At 41.2% G+C, this 20,735-nt stretch overlaps 1 protein-coding gene across 2 annotated transcripts in view; it reads right to left on the bottom strand.

Annotated features, from left to right (window-relative positions):
* Positions 1-20,195, bottom strand: part of C1H1orf105 (chromosome 1 C1orf105 homolog) — a 69,565-nt gene extending 49,370 nt beyond the window's left edge. For both annotated transcript variants that reach the window (XM_055111567.2, XM_063603907.1), the window contains exon 1: positions 19,782-20,195. In XM_055111567.2, coding sequence (XP_054967542.1) covers positions 19,782-19,802 — 21 coding nt within the window. In that variant the 5' untranslated portion in view covers positions 19,803-20,195. The remainder of the gene's footprint in view (positions 1-19,781) is intronic.
* Positions 20,196-20,735: the final 540 nt, after the last annotated feature.

A 20,735-nucleotide genomic window follows, 5' to 3' on the forward strand; every position in this document is an offset into this window, starting at 1 on the left:
CAGGCAACATAAGACTACTACTGTGCCCATCTGTCCTTAGCATGGGCACAATGATGGGACAATATTTGATGGCCGTTCAGGGTTATGGGGACTTTTGGGAGGGGATATTGGGAAAAAGTCAGAATGGGAGGTTGAGTAGCAATTTGAGGGCTATGAATTTGGGATCTATACTGTAGGTAATGGGGAGCAATCCAGTTTGTCTAAGGCGGAAATAAATTATCAAATCTTGCGCCACAACTGTTCTATGTCTCAGTTTTCATCTGTAAAGTGGGAATAAAAGTATCTACCTCTAGAATTGTGGTAAATGGGATACATGCAAAGTGCTTTGAAGAATGCCTGATACGAAGCACTATGTATTAGCATCAGCACTATGTAATAGCTAGTACTAATGTATTAGATGTTGTTTAAGCTGACATGTAAGAAAACCTGAAGAGAGCAGAGACAAGGTGCCAAATGCAGCAGGCACCTCCCAAGATAGCTGGTTATTCCTGTGGTAATTCATTTGTGGCAAGTTTCTATACTGTCCTTTTATCACTAGGAATTAATTTCAAATCAGAAATTTTGTTAAGGGAGTCATATTCCAAAATATAATGTTTTTATTTCTTTGAACATAAATTTCTCAAGAATGTCTGGGACCTGACTTTGAACTAGTGTCTTCAGCTCTTGTCATGTCACATTCTTTTTCAGAGTTTTATTTGGACAGATGAATATTGTGTTTTGTGATAAAAAAAATTGGTGGTTTTCTGTAAGGTCAATTGGACTGCTTTCTGTATCCAAGGACACTGGCCAATGAGGAGAAAAGGGTTTCAGGGACTAACCTCTGAAGCCCAAAGCATCTGTCCACTGCCTGCTCCTGGTTTGGGCTTGTGCCTCAATAGAGGCATGCCTCATAATTATTCTATAGTCCACATCAGGAACAGGGCTAGGTGTTGGTGGTTGAAGATAGTAAAGAGTTCTATGAAATTGTAGTTTTTGTTTATATGTATTAATACATTTGTATTATTTGAAGGCATTTGTGATTGTTAATTTTAGGGAACTCAGGTAGCAAACGTGCATCTTGGTGACCAGAAAGTTTCTCAAACTTTCAAGAATAGTTTCTTGGTGGGATGACAATATGGCTGCACTATCATTTTCAGCTTTTCCCTGTCACACTGTATAGTATTTGGAGTCACTCAGTCCCTGATCTTACACAATTTGGTGGTTGTAGAAATTCATTGTGAAGGTGGTGGGAGACGGAGAGTTGCGGGATAGATGCAAGGATGAAGGGTGAGGCAGTAGACTTAATTTGGACAGAAAAGTGGTAGCTGTGGGGAGAAGGTTATTACAGCTAGAATGAACAGTATGTGCCAGAGTGCACAGGACCTGATGCATCCTGGCAGTGGAGAATAGCACAGGACAAATGGGCTGTAGTGAGGGACTGAAATCTGAAAGTGCTGAATACTTTGCATTATTGTATCCTGTAGTCAGTGGCAAGTTAAGGGGCTTTTGAAGAGAGATGTGATAAAACTAGATAGATAAATCATATATAAGTGTGTATATATAGACATGTACACACACACAAAGTGTGTATACCATTCACATATATATGCACCAATATCTGTCTATATACAGGCGTACCTTGGAGATACTGAGGTTCGGTTCCAGACCACTACAATAAAGCTAATATTACAATAAAACAAATCACATGAATTTTTTGGTTTTCCAGTGTGTATAAAATTTATGCTTACATTATAATAAAGTCTATAAAGTGTGCACTCTCATGTCTAAAAAATATGCATACCCTAATTTAAAAATGCTTTCTTGCTAAAAATGCGAACAATCATCTGAGCCTTCTGTGAATCAGAATCTTTTTGCTGATGAGGGTCTTGCCTTGATGTTGATGGCTGCTGACATAAGGGTGGTAGGTGCTGAAGGCTGAGGTGGCTGTGGCAATTTCATGAAATAAGACAATAATGAAGTTTGCTGCATCTATCAACTCTTCCTTTCAAGAAAGATTTCTCTGTAGCACATGATGCTGTTTGATAGCATTTTACTCACAGTAGAACATCTTTCAAAATTGGGTCAACCCTCTCAAACCCTGCCATTGCTTTATAACAATTTCATGTAATATTCTAAAAATTGTTATTTCAACAAAAACAATGTTCCTGGCATCTTCATCAGAAGTAGATTTCATTTTGGGAAACCACTTTTCTTGCTACTCATAGTAATCAATTTCTTATCTCTTCAGTTCTATCATATGATTGTAGCAATTCAGTCACATCTTTACACACCACTTCTAGTTCTCTTGCAATTTCCACCACATCTGCAGTTATTTGCTCCGCTGAAGTCTCGAACCTCTCAGAGTAATTCATGAGGGTTGGAGTCAACATCTTCCAAACTCCTATTAATGTCGATATTTTGACCTCCTCTCACAAGTTACAAATGTTCTTAATGGCAATGCCTAGATCCTTCAGAGGAATCACTATCTATGGCAGCTATAGCCTTACAAAATGTATTTCTTAATTAGACTTCAAAGTTAAAATTACTCTTTGATCCATGGACTTCAGAATGGATGCTGTGTTAGCAGGCATGGAAACAAATTTTAAATGAACAGTAATATTTTGAAAGGAATCTTTTTTTTTCTGAGCAGTAGGCTCAACACTCGGCTTAAAATATTCAGTATATCATGCTGTAAACAGATGTGCTGCTATCCATGCTTTATTGTTTTACTCACAGAGCATGAGCAGAGTAGATTTCACGTAATTTTCAAGGGCCCTGGGATTTTCAGAATGGTAAATGAGCATCGATGTGAAGTCACCAACTACATTAGCCCCTAACAAGACAGTCAGCCTGTCCTTTGAAGCCAGACATTGACTTCTCCTCTTTAGCTATGAAAATCCTAGATGGCACCTTCCAATAGAAGGCTCTTTTATCTACATTGAATATCTATTGTTGAGTGTAGCTACCTTTGTCAATATTTTTTTCTAGTAGAAATAAATCGTTTTGTTTATTATTATTATTATTATACTTTAAGTTCTAGGGTACATGTGCACAATGTGCAGGTTTGTTACATAGGTATACATTTGCCATGTTGGTTTGCTGTACCCATCAACTCGTCATTTACATTAGGTATTTATCCTAATGCTATCCCTCCCCCCTCCCCCCACCCCCCGGCAGGCCCCAGTGTGTGATGTTCCCCACCCTGTGTCAAAGTGTTCTCATTGTTCAATCCCACCTATGAGTGAGAACATGTGGTGTTCGGTTTTCTGTCCTTGTGATAGTTTGCTGAGAATGATGGTTTCCAGCTTTATCCATGTCCCTGCAAAGGACATGAACTCATCCTTTTTTATGGCTGCATAGTATTCTATGGTGTATATGTACCACATTTTCATAATCCAGTCTGTCATTGATGGACATTTGGGTTGGTTCTAAGTCTTTGCTATTTTGAATAGTGCTGCAATAAACATACGTGTGCATGTGTCTTTATAGTAGCATGATTTATAATCCTTTGGGTATATACCCAGTAATGGGATGGCTGGGTCAAATGGTATTTCTAGCTCTAAATCCTTGAGGAATCGCCACACTGTCTTCCACAATGGTTGAACTAGTTTACACTCCCACCAGCAGTGTAAAAGTGTTATTTCTCCACATCCTCTCCAGCATCTGTTGTTTCCTGACTTTTTAATGATCACCATTCTAACTGGTGTGAGATGGTATCTCATTGTGATTTTGATTTGCATTTCTCTGATGACCAGTGATGATGAGCATTTTTTCATGTGTCTGTTGGCAGCACAGATGTCTTCTTCTGAGAAGTGTCTGTTCGTATCCTTTGCCCACTTTTTGATGGGGTTGTTTTTTTCTTGTAAATTTGTTTAAGTTCTTTGTAGATTCTGGATATTTGCCCTTTGTCAGATGGGTAGATTGCAAAAATTTTCTCCCATTCTGTAGGTTGCCTGTTCACTCTGATGGTAGTTTCTTTTGCCATGCAGAAGCTCTTTAGTTTAATTAGATCCCATTTGTCTATTTTGGCTTTTGTTGCCATTGCTTTTGGTGTTTTAGTCATGAAGTCCTTGCCCATGCCTATATCCTGAATGTTATTACCTAGCTTTCTTCTAGGGTTTTTATGGTTTTAGATCTAACATTTGAGTCTTTAATCCATCTTGAATTAATTTTTGTGTAAGGTATAAGGAAGGGATCCAGTTTCAGCTTTCTACCTATGGCTAGCGAGTTTTCCCAGCACCGTTTATTAAATCAGGATTCCTTTCCCCATTTCTTGTTTTGGTCAGGTTTGTCAAAGATCAGATGGTTGTAGATGTGTGGTGTTATTTCTGAGGCCTCTGTTCTGTTCCATTGGTCTATATCTCTGTTTTGGTATCAGTACCATGCTGTTTTGCTTACTGTAGCCTTGTAGTATAGTTTGAAGTCAGGTAGGGTGATGCCTCCAACTTTGTTCTTTTTACTTAGGATTGTATTGGCAATGCATGCTCTTTTTTTGGTTCCATATGAACTTTAAAGTAGTTTTTTCCAATTCTGTGAAGAAAGTCATTGGTAGCTTCATGGAGATGGCATTGAATCTATAAATTACCTTGGGCGGTATGGCCATTTTCATGATACTGATTCTTCCTATCCATGAACATGGAATGTCCTTCCATTTGTTTGTGTCCTCTTTTATTTTGTTGAGCAGTGATTTGTAGTTCTTCTTGAAGAGGTCCTTCACATCCCTTGTAAGTTGGATTCCTAGGTGTTTTATTCTCTTTGTAGCAATTGTGAATGGGAGTTCACTCATGATTTGTCTGTTATTGGTGTATAGGAATGCTTGTGATTTTTGCACATTGATTTTGTATCTTGAGACTTTGCTGAAGTTGCTTATCAGCTTAAGGAGATTTTGGGCTGAGACAATGGGGTTTTCTAAATATACAATCATGTCATCTGGAAACAGGGACAATTTGACTTCCTCTTTTCCTAATTGAATACCCTTTATTTCTTTCTCTTGGCTGATTGCCCTGGCCAGAACTTCCAACACTATGTTGAATAGGAGTGGTGAGAGAGGGCATGCTTGTCTTGTGCCGGTTTTCAAAGGGAATGCTTCCAGTTTCTGCCCATTCAGTATGATATTGGTTATGGGTTTGTCATGAGTAGCTCTTATTATTTTGAGATACGTTCCATCAATACCTAGGTAATTGAGAGTTTTTAGCATGAAGGGCTGTTGAATTTTGTCAAAGACCTTTTCTGCATTTATTGAGATAATTTTGTGGGTTTTTTTGTTGGTTCTGTTTATGTGATGGATTACGTTTATTGATTTGCGTATGTTGAACCAGCCTTGCATCCCAGGGATGAAGCTAACTTGATCGTGGTGGATAAGCTTTTTGATGGGCTGCTGGATTCCATTTGCCAGTATTTTATTGAGGATTTTTGCATCGACATTCATCAGGGATGTTGGCCTAAAGTTCTCTTTTTTGTGTGTCTTTGCCAGGCTTTGGTATCAGGATGATGCTGGCCTCATAAAATGAGTTAGGGAGGATTCCTTCTTTTTCTATTGATTGGAATAGTTTCAGAAGGAATGGTACCAGCTCCTCTTTGTACCTCTGGTAGAATTCGGCTGTGAATCCATCTGGTCCTGGACTTTTTTTGGTTGGTAGGCTATTAATTATTTCTTCAATTTCAGAGCCTGTTATTGGTCTAGTCAGAGATTCAGCTCTTTCCTCGTTTAGTTGTGGGAGGGTGTATGTGTCCAGGAATTTATCCATTTCTTCTAGATTTTCTAGTTCATTTGCATAGAGGTGTTTATAGTATTCTCTGATGGTAGTTTGTATTTCTGTGGGATTGGTGGTGATATCCCCTTTATCATTTTTTATTGTGTCTATTTGATTCTTCTCTTTTCTTCTTTATTAGTCTTGCTAGCGGTCTATCAATTTTGTTGATCTTTTCAAAAAACCAGCTCCTGGATTCATTGATTTTTTGAAGGGTTTTTTATGTCTCTATCTCCTTCAGTTCTGCTCTGATCTTAGTTATTTCTTGCCTTCTGCTAGCTTTTGAATTTGCTTTTGCTTCTCTAGTTCTTTTAATTGTGATGTTAGGGTGTTGATTTTAGATCTTTCCTGTTTTTCTTGTGGGCATTTAGTGCTATAAATCTCCCTCTACACACTGCTTTAAATGCATCCCAGAGATTCTGGTATGTTGTGTCTTTGTTCTCATTGGTTTCAAAGAACATCTTTATTTCTGCCTTCATTTTGTTATGTACCCAGTAGTCATTCAGGAGCAGGTTGTTCAGTTTCCATGTAGTTGTGTGGCTTTAAGTGAGTTTCTTAATCCTGAGTTCTAATTTGATTGCACTGTGGTCTGAGAGACAGTTTGTTGTGATTTCTGTTCTTTTACATTTGCTGAGGAGTGCTTTACTTCCAACTATGTGATCAATATTAGAATAAGTGCGATGTGCTGCTGAAAAGAATGTATATTTTGTTGATGTGGGGTGGAGAGTTTTGTAGATGTCTATTAGGTCTGCTTGGTGCAGAGCTGAGTTCAATCCTGGTTATCCTTGTTAACATTTTGTCTCGTTGATCTGTCTAATATTGATAGTGGGGTGTTAAAGTCTCCCATTAGTATTGTGTTGGAGTCTAAGCCTCTTTATAGGTCTCTAAGGACTTGCTTTATGAATCTGGGTGCTCCTGTATTGGGTGCATATATATTTAGGATAGTTAGCTCTTCTTGTTGAATTGATCCCCTTACCATTATGTAATGGCTTTCTTTGTCTCTTTTGATCTTTGTTGGTTTAAAGTCTGTTTTATCAGAGACTAGGATTGTAACCCCTGCTTTTTTTTGTTTTCCATTTGCTTGGTAGGTCTTCCTCCATCCTTTCATTTTGAGCCTATGTGTGTCTCTGCACGTGAGATGGGTCTCCTGAATACAGCACACTGATGGGTCTTGACTCTTTATCCAATTTGCCAGTCTGTGTCTTTTAATTGGGGCATTTAGACCATTTACATTTAAAGTTAATATTGTTATGTGTTAATTTGATCCTGTGATTGTGATGTTAGCTGGATATCTTGCCCGTTAATTGATGCAGTTTCTTCCTAGCATCAATGGTCTTTACAATTTGGCATATTTTCGCAGTGGCTGGTACCAGTTGTTCCTTCCCATGTTTAGTGCTTCCTTCAGCAGCTCTTGTAAGGCAGGCCTGGTGGTGACAAAATCTCTCAGCATTTGCTTGTCCGTAGAGGATTTTATTTCTCCTTCACTTATGAAGCTTAGTTTGGCTGGATATGAAGTTCTGGGTTGAAAATTCTTTTCTTTAAGAATGTTGAATATTGGCCCCCACTCTCTTCTGGCTTGTAGGGTTTCTGCTGAGAGCTCTACTGTTAGTCTGATGTGCTTCCCTTTGTGGGTAACCTGACCTTTCTTTCTGGCTGCCCTTAACATTTTTTCCTTCATGTCAACCTTAGTGAATCTGACAGTTATGTGTCTTGGGGTTGCTCTTCTCAAGGGGTATCTTTGTGGTGTTCTGTGTATTTCCTGAATTTGAATGTTGGCCTGCCTTGCTAGGCTGGATAATATCCTGAAGAGTGTTTTCCAACTTGGTTCCATTCTCCCCATCACTTTCAGGTACACCAATCAAACGTAGATTTGGTCTTTTCACATAGTCCCATATTTCTTGGAGGCTTTGTTTGTTTCTTTTTACTCTTTTTTCTCTAAACTTGTCTTCTTGCTTTATTTCATTAATTTGATCTCAATCACTGATACCTTTTCTTCCACTTGATCAAATCGGCTATTGAAGCTTGTGTATGCATCACATAGTTCTCGTACCATGGTTTTCAGCTCCATCAGGTCATTTGAGGTCTTGTCTGTGGTGTTTATTCTAGTTAGCCATTCATCTGTCCTTTTTTCAAGGTTTTTAACTTCCTTGCGATTGCTTAGAACATGCTTCTTTAGCTCAGGAAAGTTTGTTATTACTGACCTTCTGAAGCCTACTTCTGTCAACTCATTAAAGTCATTCTCTGTCCAGCTTTGTTCCATTGCTGGCGAGGAGCTGCGATCCTTTGGAGGAGAAGAGGCGCTCTGGTTTTTAGAATTTTCAGCTTTTCTTCTCTGGTTTCTCCCCATCTTTGTGGTTTTATTTACCTTTGGTGTTTGATGTTGGTGACCTACAGATGGGGTTTTGGTGTAGATGTCCTTTTTGTTGATGTTAATGCTATTCCTTTTTGTTTGTTAGTTTTCCTTCTAACAGTCAGGTCCCTCAGCTGCAGGTCTGTTGGAGTTTGCTGGAGGTCCACTCCAGACCCTGTTTGCCTGGGTATCACCAGCAGAGGCTGCAGAACAGCAAATATTGCAGAACAGCAAACATTGCTGCCTGATCCTTCCTCTGGAATCTTCGTCCCAGAGAGGCACCCACCTGTATGAGGTGTCAGTCGGCCCCTACTGGGAGGTGTCTCCCAGTTAGGCTACCTGGGGGTCAGAAACCCAATTGAGGAGGCAGTCTATCTATTCTCAGAGTTCAAATGCTGTGCTGGGAGAACCACTGCTCTCTTCAGAGCTGTCACACAGGGACGTTTAAGTTTGCAGAAGTTGTCTGCTCACTTTTGTTCAGCTATGTCCTGCCTACAGAGGTGGAGTCTATTGAGGCGGTAGGCCTTGGTGAGCTGCAGTGGCCTCCACCCAGTTTGAGCTTCCCGGCGGCTTTGTTTACCTACTCAAGCCTCAGTGATGGCGGACGCCCCTCCCCCAGCCAGGCTGCCGCCTCACAGTTTGATTTCAGACTGCTGTGCTACAGTGAGCAAGGCCCCATGGGCATGGGACCCACCAAGCCAAGCACGAGAGAGAATCTCCTTGTCTGCCGGTTGCTAAGACCTTGGGAAAAGCACAGTGTTTGGGGCAGGAGTGTCCTGTTTTTCCAGGTGCAGTCTGTCACGGCTTCCCTTGGCTAGGAAAGGGAAATCCCCCAACCTCTTGCGCTTCCCAGGTGAGGCGATGCCCCGCCCTGCTTTGGCTCACCCTCCATCGACTGTACTCAGCGTCCAACCAGGCCCAGTGAGATGAACCAGATACCTCAGTTGGAAATGCAGAAATCACCTGTCTTCTGCATCGATCACGCCGGGAGCTGCAGACTGGAGCTGTTCCTATTTGGCCATCTTGGAATGGAAGCCTGCATCAATGTTCTTAGCTAGATCTTCTGGATAACTTGCAGCTTCTATATGAGCACTTGCTGCTTTAGTGTGCACTTTTATGTTACAGAGATGGCTGTTTTCCTTAAACCTCATGAATCAACCTCTCTTAGTTTCAAACTGCAGCTTCCTCTCCTCTCTCAGCCTTTGTTAAATTGAGAAGAGTTAGGGCCTTGTTGTGGTTTATGCTTTGGCCTAAGGGAATGTTGTGACTGGTTTAGCCTTTTATACAGACCACTAGAACTTTATCTGTATTAACAGTAAGGCTCTTTTAGTTTCTTATCATGGGAGTACCACTTTTAATTTCCTTCAATAACTTTTTATTTGCATTCACAACTTGGCTGTTTGTCACAAGAGGCCTGGCTTTCAGCCTGTCTCGGCTTTTGATATGCCTTCATCACTAAGCTTAATCATTTCTACTTTTGATTTAAAATGAGAGATGTGCAACTCTTCATTTGAACAGTTAAAAGCCATTGCAGGGTTATTAATTGGCTTAATTTTGATACTGTTGTGTCTCAGGAAATAGGGAGGCCCAAGAAGAGGAAGAAAGACAGGGAAGAGCTGGTCAGTGGAGCAGTCAGAACACACACACATTTATCCACTAAGTTTGCCCTCTTATATGGGTATAGTTTGTGGTACCCCAAAACAATTGCAATGGTAACATCAAAGATCACTGATCACAGATCAGCATAACAGATATGATAATAAAGTTTGAAATATTGTCATAATTACCAAAATGTGACACAGGAACACGAAGTGAGCACATGCAATTGGAACAATGGCACTGACAGACTTGCTTAACACAAGGTTGCCACAAATCTTCAATTTGTAAAAAATGCTGTATCTGGCTGGGCGCAATGGCTCACACCTGCAATCTCAGCACTTTGGGAGGCTGAGGTGGGAAAATTGCTTGAACCCAGGAGTTTGAGACGAGCCTGGGCAACAAAATGAGACTTCTGTCTCTACAAAAAATTTAAAAAATTAACTGGAGGTGGTGATGCGTGCCTGTGGTCCCAGCTGCACAAGAAGTTAAGGCAGGCAGATCTTGAGCCCAGGAGGTCGAGAATGCAGTGAGATGTGTTCACATCACTGCACTCCAGCATGGGCAAAAAGCAAGACCCTGTCTCAAAAATAAATAAAAAAAGGTTTAAGAAAAATTGCAAATTAAAAATTCATTAAACGTTCTATTAAGAAAATGTCAAGCAATCCAGAGCCCTTAACTGCTACCATCAGAAGGATGATGAGGCTCACCTGTGGCATGCCTCTTTGGGGGCTGCTGGCACAAGGATTCAGGCCTAGAAAACAATTGGTATAAAGTAGTATGACAGTTGTGGTGGGAAGTTACTCATCACTTAAATTCAGTGATCTAGTCAGTCTCTTATATTTAAACCACACTGAAAGGGTGCAAGTAGAATATGAATGATTTAGAGTTTTAGAGAATACTGTGGTGTGTGTGGGAAAGGGGGAAAGGTGAGGAGGAAAAGTTTACAGTAGCATTGGAATTAAATCCCAACCTGCCAAATATTTGCCAGCATAAGAAGCTGTCTGCCCTTCTCCCTCTACACCCCTTCCTCCCAGCTCTGCTTCTTATCACTCTAAGTTACAGGTAAGGCTGGAGGGTGGTGTGGCAAGTGAGATCAAGGAGAGAGGAATGGGGAGGCAGCTTTGCTCACACTTCCAAAATGGTGCCAAGGATTAAGGATTAAAGTTGGTATGGGAGGGATTAAGAAGAAGTAGAGCAATAGGATGACAGGTGCACTTTATTTTGTGGCGTGATGCAGCTGATTTATGATTGGCATGTAACTAGAAGGCTTGTGCATCTGGCTGTAGCAACATGCCTGGTGTTCTGTGTGGAGATTGTATTGGTGTCAGTAAACTTTTGAGAAATACTTTGGGCAGCTGGGTTACATTGTGGATTTAATAATTCATACCAAGCATATAGAGGATGCATATTGAGCCATCATTTACATCCTCCAAGCCAAAGGCTCAAGGACAAGAAAAAGAAAACAAGTCAGCAGAGGGCATCAGTTACATAGTTATACAAAATTTCAAACCTGTTGTATTTAGGGAAACAGGGCTGGGACACAGTGCCATCTTGTGGAAGTGATTGATTTCCCTTTTTATAAGAGATGCAATTAGAGTCTTGAAATTCTTGCTGAATTGTGGTTTGGGAAATACCTACACCTGAATTAATGAGTCTGAGGTCTCCATAAATTCAGGAGGTAAATAGCATACTGGGGTTTGATAAATAATAGCACCTGTATTTTAGAGCACCCAATGCGTGCTAGGTAACGTGCTATGCACGTTGTGTGTGTATGTGTGTGTGTGTCTGTGTGTGTGTGTGTGTATATATATATATTTGTATTTACTTCTCACAGCAATCCTGTAAGAGGTTTTATTTCCATTTCACAGTTGAGACTGAGACTCAGAGTGGGTTAAGTATTGCCTAAGGCTATGTTGCCAACTTGGGCTAATACTTTGCTTTTCTTACACAAAGCCTGTGCTTGTGCCTGAATGGAGCCCAGGACTGAAGGATAATGGTAGGCAGTTGCTTTTAATGCTTTGTCAAATTCCTTATCGTTCCCTTATCCCTTATTCTCTTCCCCCAGTATCCAACAGTATCCCCCAAAATCCAACAAAATATTTAGTGTCTACATAAGCCTCCCTCTACTCACCTTCTACCATTCAGATTTTTATAATGTGTGGCTTCAGGAATTTATTGTCAATAAATATTTTTTGAGTACTTACTGTATGACAAATACTGTTCTGTGTGCTTGGAATATATCTATAAATAAAAAGGACAAAGGTTCTTGACCTAGTAGAGCTGACATTATAGCAGGAGGAGATAGATAATAAACATAAATGGAAGGTAGTAAGTGCTATGGAAAAAAGAAAAAAGTGGCATAGCATTAAATAAAGAGGTCAGAGTAGGTCTCATGGGAAAGGTAACATTTTACCAAAGACTTGAAGGAAGTGAGGGAGTAATTCAGATTCCCTGGGGAAGAGCATCCCAGTCAGAGGGAAGAGCTGCAGAGGAAAGAGCTGCTACAAAACCTTTGGGCAGAAGAATACCTGGCATGTGTGGGGAATAGCAAGGAGTGGCTGAAGTGGAGTGAGCAACAGAAGACGAAGTCGTAGAGGTAACGTGGGAAGCTAGATTATGTATGACATTGTAAGCTGCTAGCTTAGGCTTTTACTCTGAGACAGGAGCCATTGGAGGGTCATGGAGAAAAAGAAGATACATATTTTGAAAGGCTCATTCTGGTTGCTGTAGGGCAAGAGTAGACACAGGAAGAAGCATTTGGAGGCTTTTGCAGTAATACAAGCAAGGGATAATGGTGGCTCAAAACAGAGGATGGCAGAGGAAGTGGCGGAAAATAGTCACGTTCTATATGTAATTTGAAAGTAAAGACAGTGGGGCTACCTGATGTATTAGATGTAGGGTGTGAAAGAAAGAGAAGAGTTATAAATTAAGGTTTTTCCCCTGAACAAACTGAAATATGGATATGTTGTTAACTGAGGTGGGGGCAGAGGGATGGTAACTGGAGATTTTTGGGAGGAAGATTAGGAGTTTAGTTTGGTGCACGTGGGATAGGAAATGTCTTGAAGACATTCAGCCTGAAATGTTGAAGGGAATATAGGAAATATGACCTTGGAGTTTGAGAGAGATGTATGAAATTCAGATATAAATTTGGGATTTGTTGGCAATATAAATGATATTTAATGCTGTGAGACTGAATGAGATCACCAAGGAAATGGTTATAGACGGAAGAGGACCAAGAACTCCAAAGTAAAATGTTGAGGCGAAGAAGAAGCAAAAAGATTTTGACAGCAAAACCACTGAGGCAAGGGAAAAGCAAGAGAATTCTGTGTCCTGGAAACCAAGTGCTGAATGTGTCTCCAGAGAGAGTGGGTGATCAAATGTGATCAGATAAAAACATGATAAAGCAAGTAAGACAGCTGAAAATTGACCTTTACATTTAAAAGAGCAGGTTTTTGTTGGAGTGCTGGAATAAAAACCTGTTTGGTGTGGGTTTAAGAGAAAATAGAAGAGAAATTTAGCAGCAAGTATAGACAGCTTTATAGTTTTGCTTCAAAGGGGAGCCAGGAAATAGGACAGAAACTGAAAGGGAAAGTGAAGACCAAAAAAATGATAGCATGTTTGTACCCTGATTGAAATGAAATGGTAGAGAGTTGTTAGTTGATGGTGTGAGAGAGGGAAGAATTGCTGGGGAAATATTCTGGAGTACATAAGTGCACAAGTGCAAAGCCTGGCTTTCGACAAGGGCAGGGATGGTTGATCTATGGGAACAAGTGAGAAGACAGAGTAGATGAATACCGATATTAGTAAATGGGTAGATGAGGTGATGAGAGTCTTTGGGAGTTCTTTTCTGATTGCTTCAATTTTCTCAGGGAAGTTGGAGGCAAGGAATCAGCTGAGATTGAGGATAGGGGAGTGAGAGAAAAGGTGTGAAACAACTTAGGACATTGGGAGAGTGAATGAACAAGGGATGCTTAGTGTAACTGCTTGGCAGTATTAAGGGCTCACTTGAATATAGTGGTGATTAATTTAAAGTGAAATCAGTTATCCTGGCTTTGTTCTTTGCTTGTGTGTGTGCTTTCCAGACCATGTACAGTTACATGGGTGCAAACCAGAGTAGGTAGAGAGTTAGATTTACCCAGAATGGTGGTTTTAACAAATTGAGAGAAGGGCAAGGGAGACAGGTATATATGCATGGGCATGATGACAATGATTGACCATTCAATTTAAGTTGGGTAAGGAGAGTGAACCTTAAGAAGGGTGAAGGACAGAGGGCTGAGGGACAGCATAAAGGTGAATAGATTGGAGATCCAAGAGATTAAAACAATAGAAGTAGGCTAGAAAGATAGGATATAGAGATGAGAGAGTGGGGAAAGACAAGGTTTTAATTTTGGAAATGAGTAGCTGAGATAGAGTGGAGAGCAAGATCATTGCAAGATCTCACTACTTAGCACTCAAGTAGAAGAAAAAAAAAAGACCATTGAAAGAGTGAAGTCAAGAAAATGAGAGGCAGGGTGAGGGTGGATTACCAAGAAGCGTATGAAAATCCCCAAGAATTAAAACAGGAGTATCACTGGAGGGAGTGACATTGAAACAGGAGCTAAAATCATCAAGAAATAAGGGAGAATGAATTGGGCATTGGTAGTTAAAAGCAACACATAGGGTCATATAGATAGTGCTGTAATCTGATGCCGTGAGGTTCAAAGCTGGGGGTTTTAGCGAGGAGGAAAGAAGAATGGTCTGAAAACAAAACAAAAAATGAGGATAACTACCCCACTTCAGGCTCAGCAGTGTGAGGGCTGTGGGAGACAAGCTGCCACCTTTGGAAAAGGATGCAGGGGAGGCAGTCCTTTCAGAGAAACTCTGGTTTGTTAGAGTAAGATTGTGAAGTGCATATCCAGAGAATATGTTGAAGATACAGGGAATTTTGTTGATCATGGGCAGTGAATTATAGAGGAGACAGTGGAAGGGTTACAGAAATTTGGGAGAGATGGGAAGACAGAATAGGAACATACAGAACTGCATGGAAATTAGCGTGGAGAGTGGCCTAGAATCCAGGGGTTCTTGGATGATTGACACAGGCTGGGATAAAAGGTTAATGATATAAGTTCCAGTAAGTGTAAGGCAGATAGTAGTAGTGAGTGTGTGAGTGGGTGGGTAGGGAGGGGTGAATTTTGGGGGCTTCCTCTTCACCTTGAAGGAGATGTGTTCTCAGAATGTAGGCCTTTTCACATCCTCATGAGCATATTATTGCTCACTAATGGGATTAATGTGCTAGTTCTCTGGGTTATGTGCATTTTGACAAGGACCTTTTGGGGATAATATCACAAACCTCCTCAGAACAGTGCAAACTTCTAATAGCAAGCAGTGTCATTGTAGTGCTCTAAAAATTTTGATTTTGGGCAAAGTGATCAGAGCTTAGGTGAGAGCCAGGGTTTGACCAACATTCTGTGGAAGGTTGGGCCTGATAAGGCATACTCCTTTGGCCACCAAGAGGGCTCAGCTGCAGGGGAGAGGCAGATTAGAAACAGCTGAAGGCTTGTTGGGCCTGCTAGCTTAGACCACGCCTATACTTTTTGCTTTTTTTTCCTTTCGTAACTCACAGATGCCATCAATGTTGGTGTAACTTGGCGAACAATAACCATCATCAAAAAATTAAAACATCATTTTCCTCCAGGTGTATTACTGTGATTAATGAGATAATTCCCCAGAGGTGGGGTAGTCAGGAAGCAGCCATTTCCCAATTGGCTGGCATGTGCTCAGCACCACAAGTCTGGCAACACTATTTGGTGCTGCCTCCTTATGCCCATCAGGTAATGCTGGGGTAAAAGTACCCAAGGAAAGGGCTTAGAAAGACAAATGGCCTTTTCTGCCACCAAATGGAACCAACTGGCATTGAGAATCAAGTAACATCCAGTATGATCCTAAGGTCTTCTGTCCTAAACAGACTAGCTCTGTAATTCTTTGACCATAATACTATCAGGATGATGGAACAAATTGATTTTACCAATGCTGAGGTCCCTCAGGCTCCCACGAAACCTGGCTCAAGAGGAGCTGCTTCTACTTTACAAGCTCTGTTGGCTCACTGCTTGCCACTCCAGGCTGGCCCTGTGGCCTTGTGCTGGGCCCGAGTGACATTTGGACTCTGGTCAGTGAGAACACTGTGGGCCTCACACTCTTTTTAAGTTGCAAAATAAATAGATCTTTAAGACATTGAGCAGATTTTGTGGATGTAGCTGAGAATATTTTTGTCATTAAAAGAAAAAAAAAGAGGCAGAAGGAATCATCTCTTTGACTCTAACTTGCTCTCCATTGCCTTCTGAATGTACCCTCAGAGATAAGAACAAGGAGGCCGGGCACAGTGGCTCACCCCTGTAAACCCAACACTTTGGGAGACTGAGGTGGGCAGATCACTTGAGATCAGGAGTTTAAGACCAGCCTGGCCAACATTGTGAAACCCCATCTCTACTAAAAATACAAAAATTAGCCGGGTGTGGTGGCAGGCACCTGTAGTCCCAGCTACTCTGGAGGCTGAGGCATGAGAATCTCTTGAACCCGGGAGGCAGAGGTGGCAGTGAGCCGGGATCGTGCCACTGCACTCCAGCCTGGATGACAGAGCAAGACTCCATCTCAAAAAACAAAATAAAAAAGAGAAGGGAATATAACCCCTAAAAGCCTGAGAGGCTAATTTTTTGATAATGTTATGTGGAACATCAAAATACTTTGTTAGTAGCTGTTTTGAGAGGCAGAACCCACATTAGTGACTTCTTGGTTACTGCCTTGCAGATCCTTAAGTCTCTTTGGTCTTCTGCGGCTTGCTTAGGCTTTCTTTATTATCTACCCATGGCTCATGTTCATGAGGTTCATTGAAGATGTGAACTGGGGCTGAAAATTGGGATGTGACATAATGTATGATAAAACTTGATTTGATTAAAAACCGAGTATGGGAGTAGGAGTTTATAGTGTTGACTCATCCAATAGCCTGCCACCTAGTCTGATCTTAATATATTGACAGTATTTAGATTCAATAGTAACTTGTAGCATCAAAAACAATAACAAAAATATATAAAGATGGTCCCTGACATACAATGGTTCAACTTGGAATTATTCTTTTGTCCCCTCTATATATTTTCAAACAGCCTGGCTTCAAGCTCACTAATTCTTTCTTCTGCTTGATCAATTCTGCTAACAGCCTCTGATGGATGCATCCTTCAGTATGTCAATGGCATTTTTCAACTCCAGAATTTCTGCTTGATTCTTTTTAATTATTTCAATTTCTTTGTTAAATTTATTTGATAGAATTCTGAATTCTCCCTCTCTGTGTTATCTTGAATTTTTTTGAATTTCCTCAAAACAGCTATTTTGAATTCCTTGTCTGAAAGGTCACTGATGTCTTATTTAGTTTGTTTGGTAAGGGCATGTTTTCCTGGATGGTCCTGTGCTTGTGGATGCTTGTTAGTGTCTGGTCTGGGCTTGTTTGTACCTGTCCTTCTTCGGAATGTTTTCCAGGTATTTGAAGGGACTTGGGTGTTATGATCTAAGTTTTTGGCCACTGCAGCCATATCAGCATTAAGGGGTACCCCAAGCCCAGTAACGCTGTGGCTCTTGCAGACTCATAGAGGTACCACCTTGGTGGTCCTAGATAATATCCAGAATAATTCTCTGGATTACCAGGCAGAGACTCTTGTTCTCTTCCTTTACTTTTTCCCAAAGAAACAGAGTCTCTCTTCCTGTGCTGAGCTGACTGGAGCTAAGGGAGGGGTGATACGAGCACTCCTGTGGCCACCACTACTGGGACTGCCCTGGGTCAGACCTGAAGCCAGCATAGCACTGGGTCTTGCCCAAGGCCCACTGTAACTATTACCTGGCTATCATCTATGTTCGCTCAAGGCTCTAGGGCACTACAATCAGCAGGTGGTAAAACCAGCAAGGCTGTGTCCTTTCCTTCAGGGGATCAAGTTCCCCTGGGCCCTGGGTGAGTCCAGAGACGCTGTCTGGGAGTCAGGGCCTGGAGTTGGAAACTTTAGAAATCTACCTGGTTTTGTATTCTACTGTGGCTGACCTGGCACCCGAACCACTGAAGTCCTTCCCACCCTTTCCTGCTCTTCCCCAGGCAAAGGAGTTTCTTCTCATGTCCAACACCACCACAGGCCCATGAGGAGTACTGCTGGGATACTGCCAATGTTCACTTAAGGCCCAAGGGCTCTTCTGCCAGCATGTGTTGGATGCTGCCAGGAAAGTGACTTACCCTTCAGGGCAGTGGGCTCCTCTCTGGCCTAGAATAGGTCCAGAGATGCCATCCAAGAGCCAAGGACTGGAATCAGGGACCCAAAGAGCTGGCTTGGTGCTCTTTCCCACTGTGGCTAAGCTGGTACCTAAGCTCAAGACGGAGTCCCCTTTATTCTTCCCTCTGTTCTTCTCAAGCAGAAGTGGTCTCTCGTAGCCACCAGACCTGTGAATGTCCTGGGTCACATCTGAAGCCAGTGCATTTCGGAGTTTCAGCTGAGGCCCACGGTATGTAGTACTTGGCTACTGCTACTGATTTTTCAGGGTCCAAAGGCTCTTTATTCAGCATGTGATGAAATCTGCCAAGACTGGGTCCTTCCCTTCAAGGCAGTTCCCTTTTGGCCCAGGGTATATCTAGAAATGTCATCCAAGAGCTAGGGCCTGCAATGAGTGCCTCAGGATTTTGCCCAGTACCCTATCCTACTCTGGCTGAACTGGTATCCAAGTTGCAAGACAAAGTCCTTTTCACTCTTCCCTCTTCTCTCCTCAAGCAAAGGAAGGAGTCCCTTTTGGAGCCATAAGCTGTGTTGCCTGGGGTTGGGGGAGGGGTGCTGTAAGCACTTACTTAGCCATCCTGGCTGGTGTCTTACTAGATCGTGCGCTCCCCAGTCCACTGGCTCAGAGCCCAGCACAGCACTAGGACTTGACTGGGTATTGCAGTTGTTGTGGCCCAGACAGGCTTTCAAGTTTATTTAGGACCTCAGAGCACTTTAGCCCATGGTGGTGGAGGTAGTCAAAACTCAGTTTCTGAAACCTGGGATGGGCAATTCTCCTCTGGCTAGGGGTGGTCTAAATGGTCACTCCATTGGCAACAGCTAAGTTCTGCCCAGTATTGGCAGCACTGAATTCTAGAGTCCCACAATCGCTGTGCCCTCCCTCCAAGTGCACAGATTCTCTCTCCACACTATGTGGCTGCTGCCAGGGGATGGGGGAGGGGTGGTGTCAGCAATTCAAGATTGTCTTTCTTACCTTCTTCAGTGCTTCTTTCAACAATACGAAGTTAAAACCAGGTACTGTGATCACTTTGTGATCACTGATTTTTGGTTCTTATGAAGGTGCTTTTTTGTGTAGATAGTTGTTAAATTTGATGTTCGTGCATGGAGAACAATCAGTGAAGGCTTCTGTTTGGCCATCTTGCTCTGCGTCCTCCCCAACTTAGGATTTTTTTACTTTATCATGGGTTCATCAGGGTATTGCATGCATTTTTGACTTACAATATTTTCAACTTGTGGTGGTTGATTGAGATGTAACCCTATCATAAGTCAAGGAGCACCTGTACTATGGTAATAGAGACAGCTAGTATATCCCTTTAAATAGGAAACATACAGTGTCATAAGCTCAATGTGATTTATTCAGATTTAGACCCTAGTAATTATAAAAGTCTATACAAGTTTTTTTTTCTTTCTCAGCAATCTTAACTTCCTGTGACTGAGGTTCATTGTTTTAAAGTGCATTCACAGTTGAGAAGATTTACTTCAGAATCTCAGGGAACTGCACTAAAGAATCTGGTATCAATTTTCTGAGGATTTAAAAAAATCATACTTAAATGCTGAGTTATAAAAGATGTTGGCAAGTACAACATTTTTTCCAAACTATACAATAAAGAGCATTGAAATTTATCATGCCCCAAACCCATTAAAATTATCTTCACCTGTAACTGAACATCAGCTGTTATTTCCTTACCTTCTTTTGGCTTTCAACTTCTAGGATGTCTGTTGAAACACCCCTCAATGTTTATGTGGCCTCCAAGGCATACAAACATTTACCAGGGTAACCCCATAAGGAAAGAATTGGAAGTTTCATTTATTTTTTTTTCCTACCTTTAGTTCTCTTTTTTCCATCTTTCAGATCTTTAGATGTTCTGAGTTTTTCTAGCTGGAGACTGGGGAAACCTAGCTCCCCTCACTGTGGCCAGTGGAAGACTGCTGTGGAGAACCTGAATCCAAAGTGTTTTTTGTTAGGAGATGAAGTAAACAGGCCAGTTTACAGTTTCAATACCAGTATGCCTTTTTCTCTACCAACATCTGTGTGATTTACATCTTGAATCATATAATTCCATTCAGAATGAAAAGCTCAGTTTCTGATTGGCTGAAATGAGTTCTAGTATTCCTTTCTTTGTTAGAAGTCAAAATCACAATGTTCTGGAACATTAGCATGTGTTGGGTAAAGTTGATAACAGTATACTAAAACTCAGATAGCTGCTTCAGTACTGAAGTCAGAACAGTTCTCCCTGGAAAGACAACCAAACTTTTCTCTTATTGTAGCAGTACATTGTAATTGCTTATTTAGCTATTTTGTAAGCTACTTTTATTCTGTTACTTCTCTGGTATTCCCAGGGTCCAGGACATTATCATGAATTCAAGAAATGTTTGATGCATAAATAAAGGAATGAAAATATATAAGGAATATTATGTTTACTAAAGGCATAATAGTTTGGCTCTTCCTGACTATCCTGAGTTATGATCAACTCTGAAAAAGGGAGTAATTTTTCAAGTCTATTAAACATAGCAGGGAGGAGGTGGAGGTAAGAAGAGTTGGGGAAGGGTATATTATGAAACATAGAAATACTATTTACTAAATACATATTAACAAATCTTAGCATAATTTAATTTTACTCCAGGCTGCCCCATCCCTTTCCCCTGCCCTCTTTTTTCTTGCCTATAGAATGTAAGGAAGGGAACACACTTCTTTGTTAAGGAAAACTGAGTAAGGTTGTCATTTCATTCCGTTATGACTGGAGTTTTTCCTTCTCATCATTCATCAGGTCAATTTAA

The sequence above is a fragment of the Pan paniscus genome, chromosome 1 (assembly GCF_029289425.2).
Source record: "Pan paniscus chromosome 1, NHGRI_mPanPan1-v2.0_pri, whole genome shotgun sequence".
NCBI classification, from domain to species: Eukaryota; Metazoa; Chordata; class Mammalia; order Primates; family Hominidae; genus Pan; species Pan paniscus.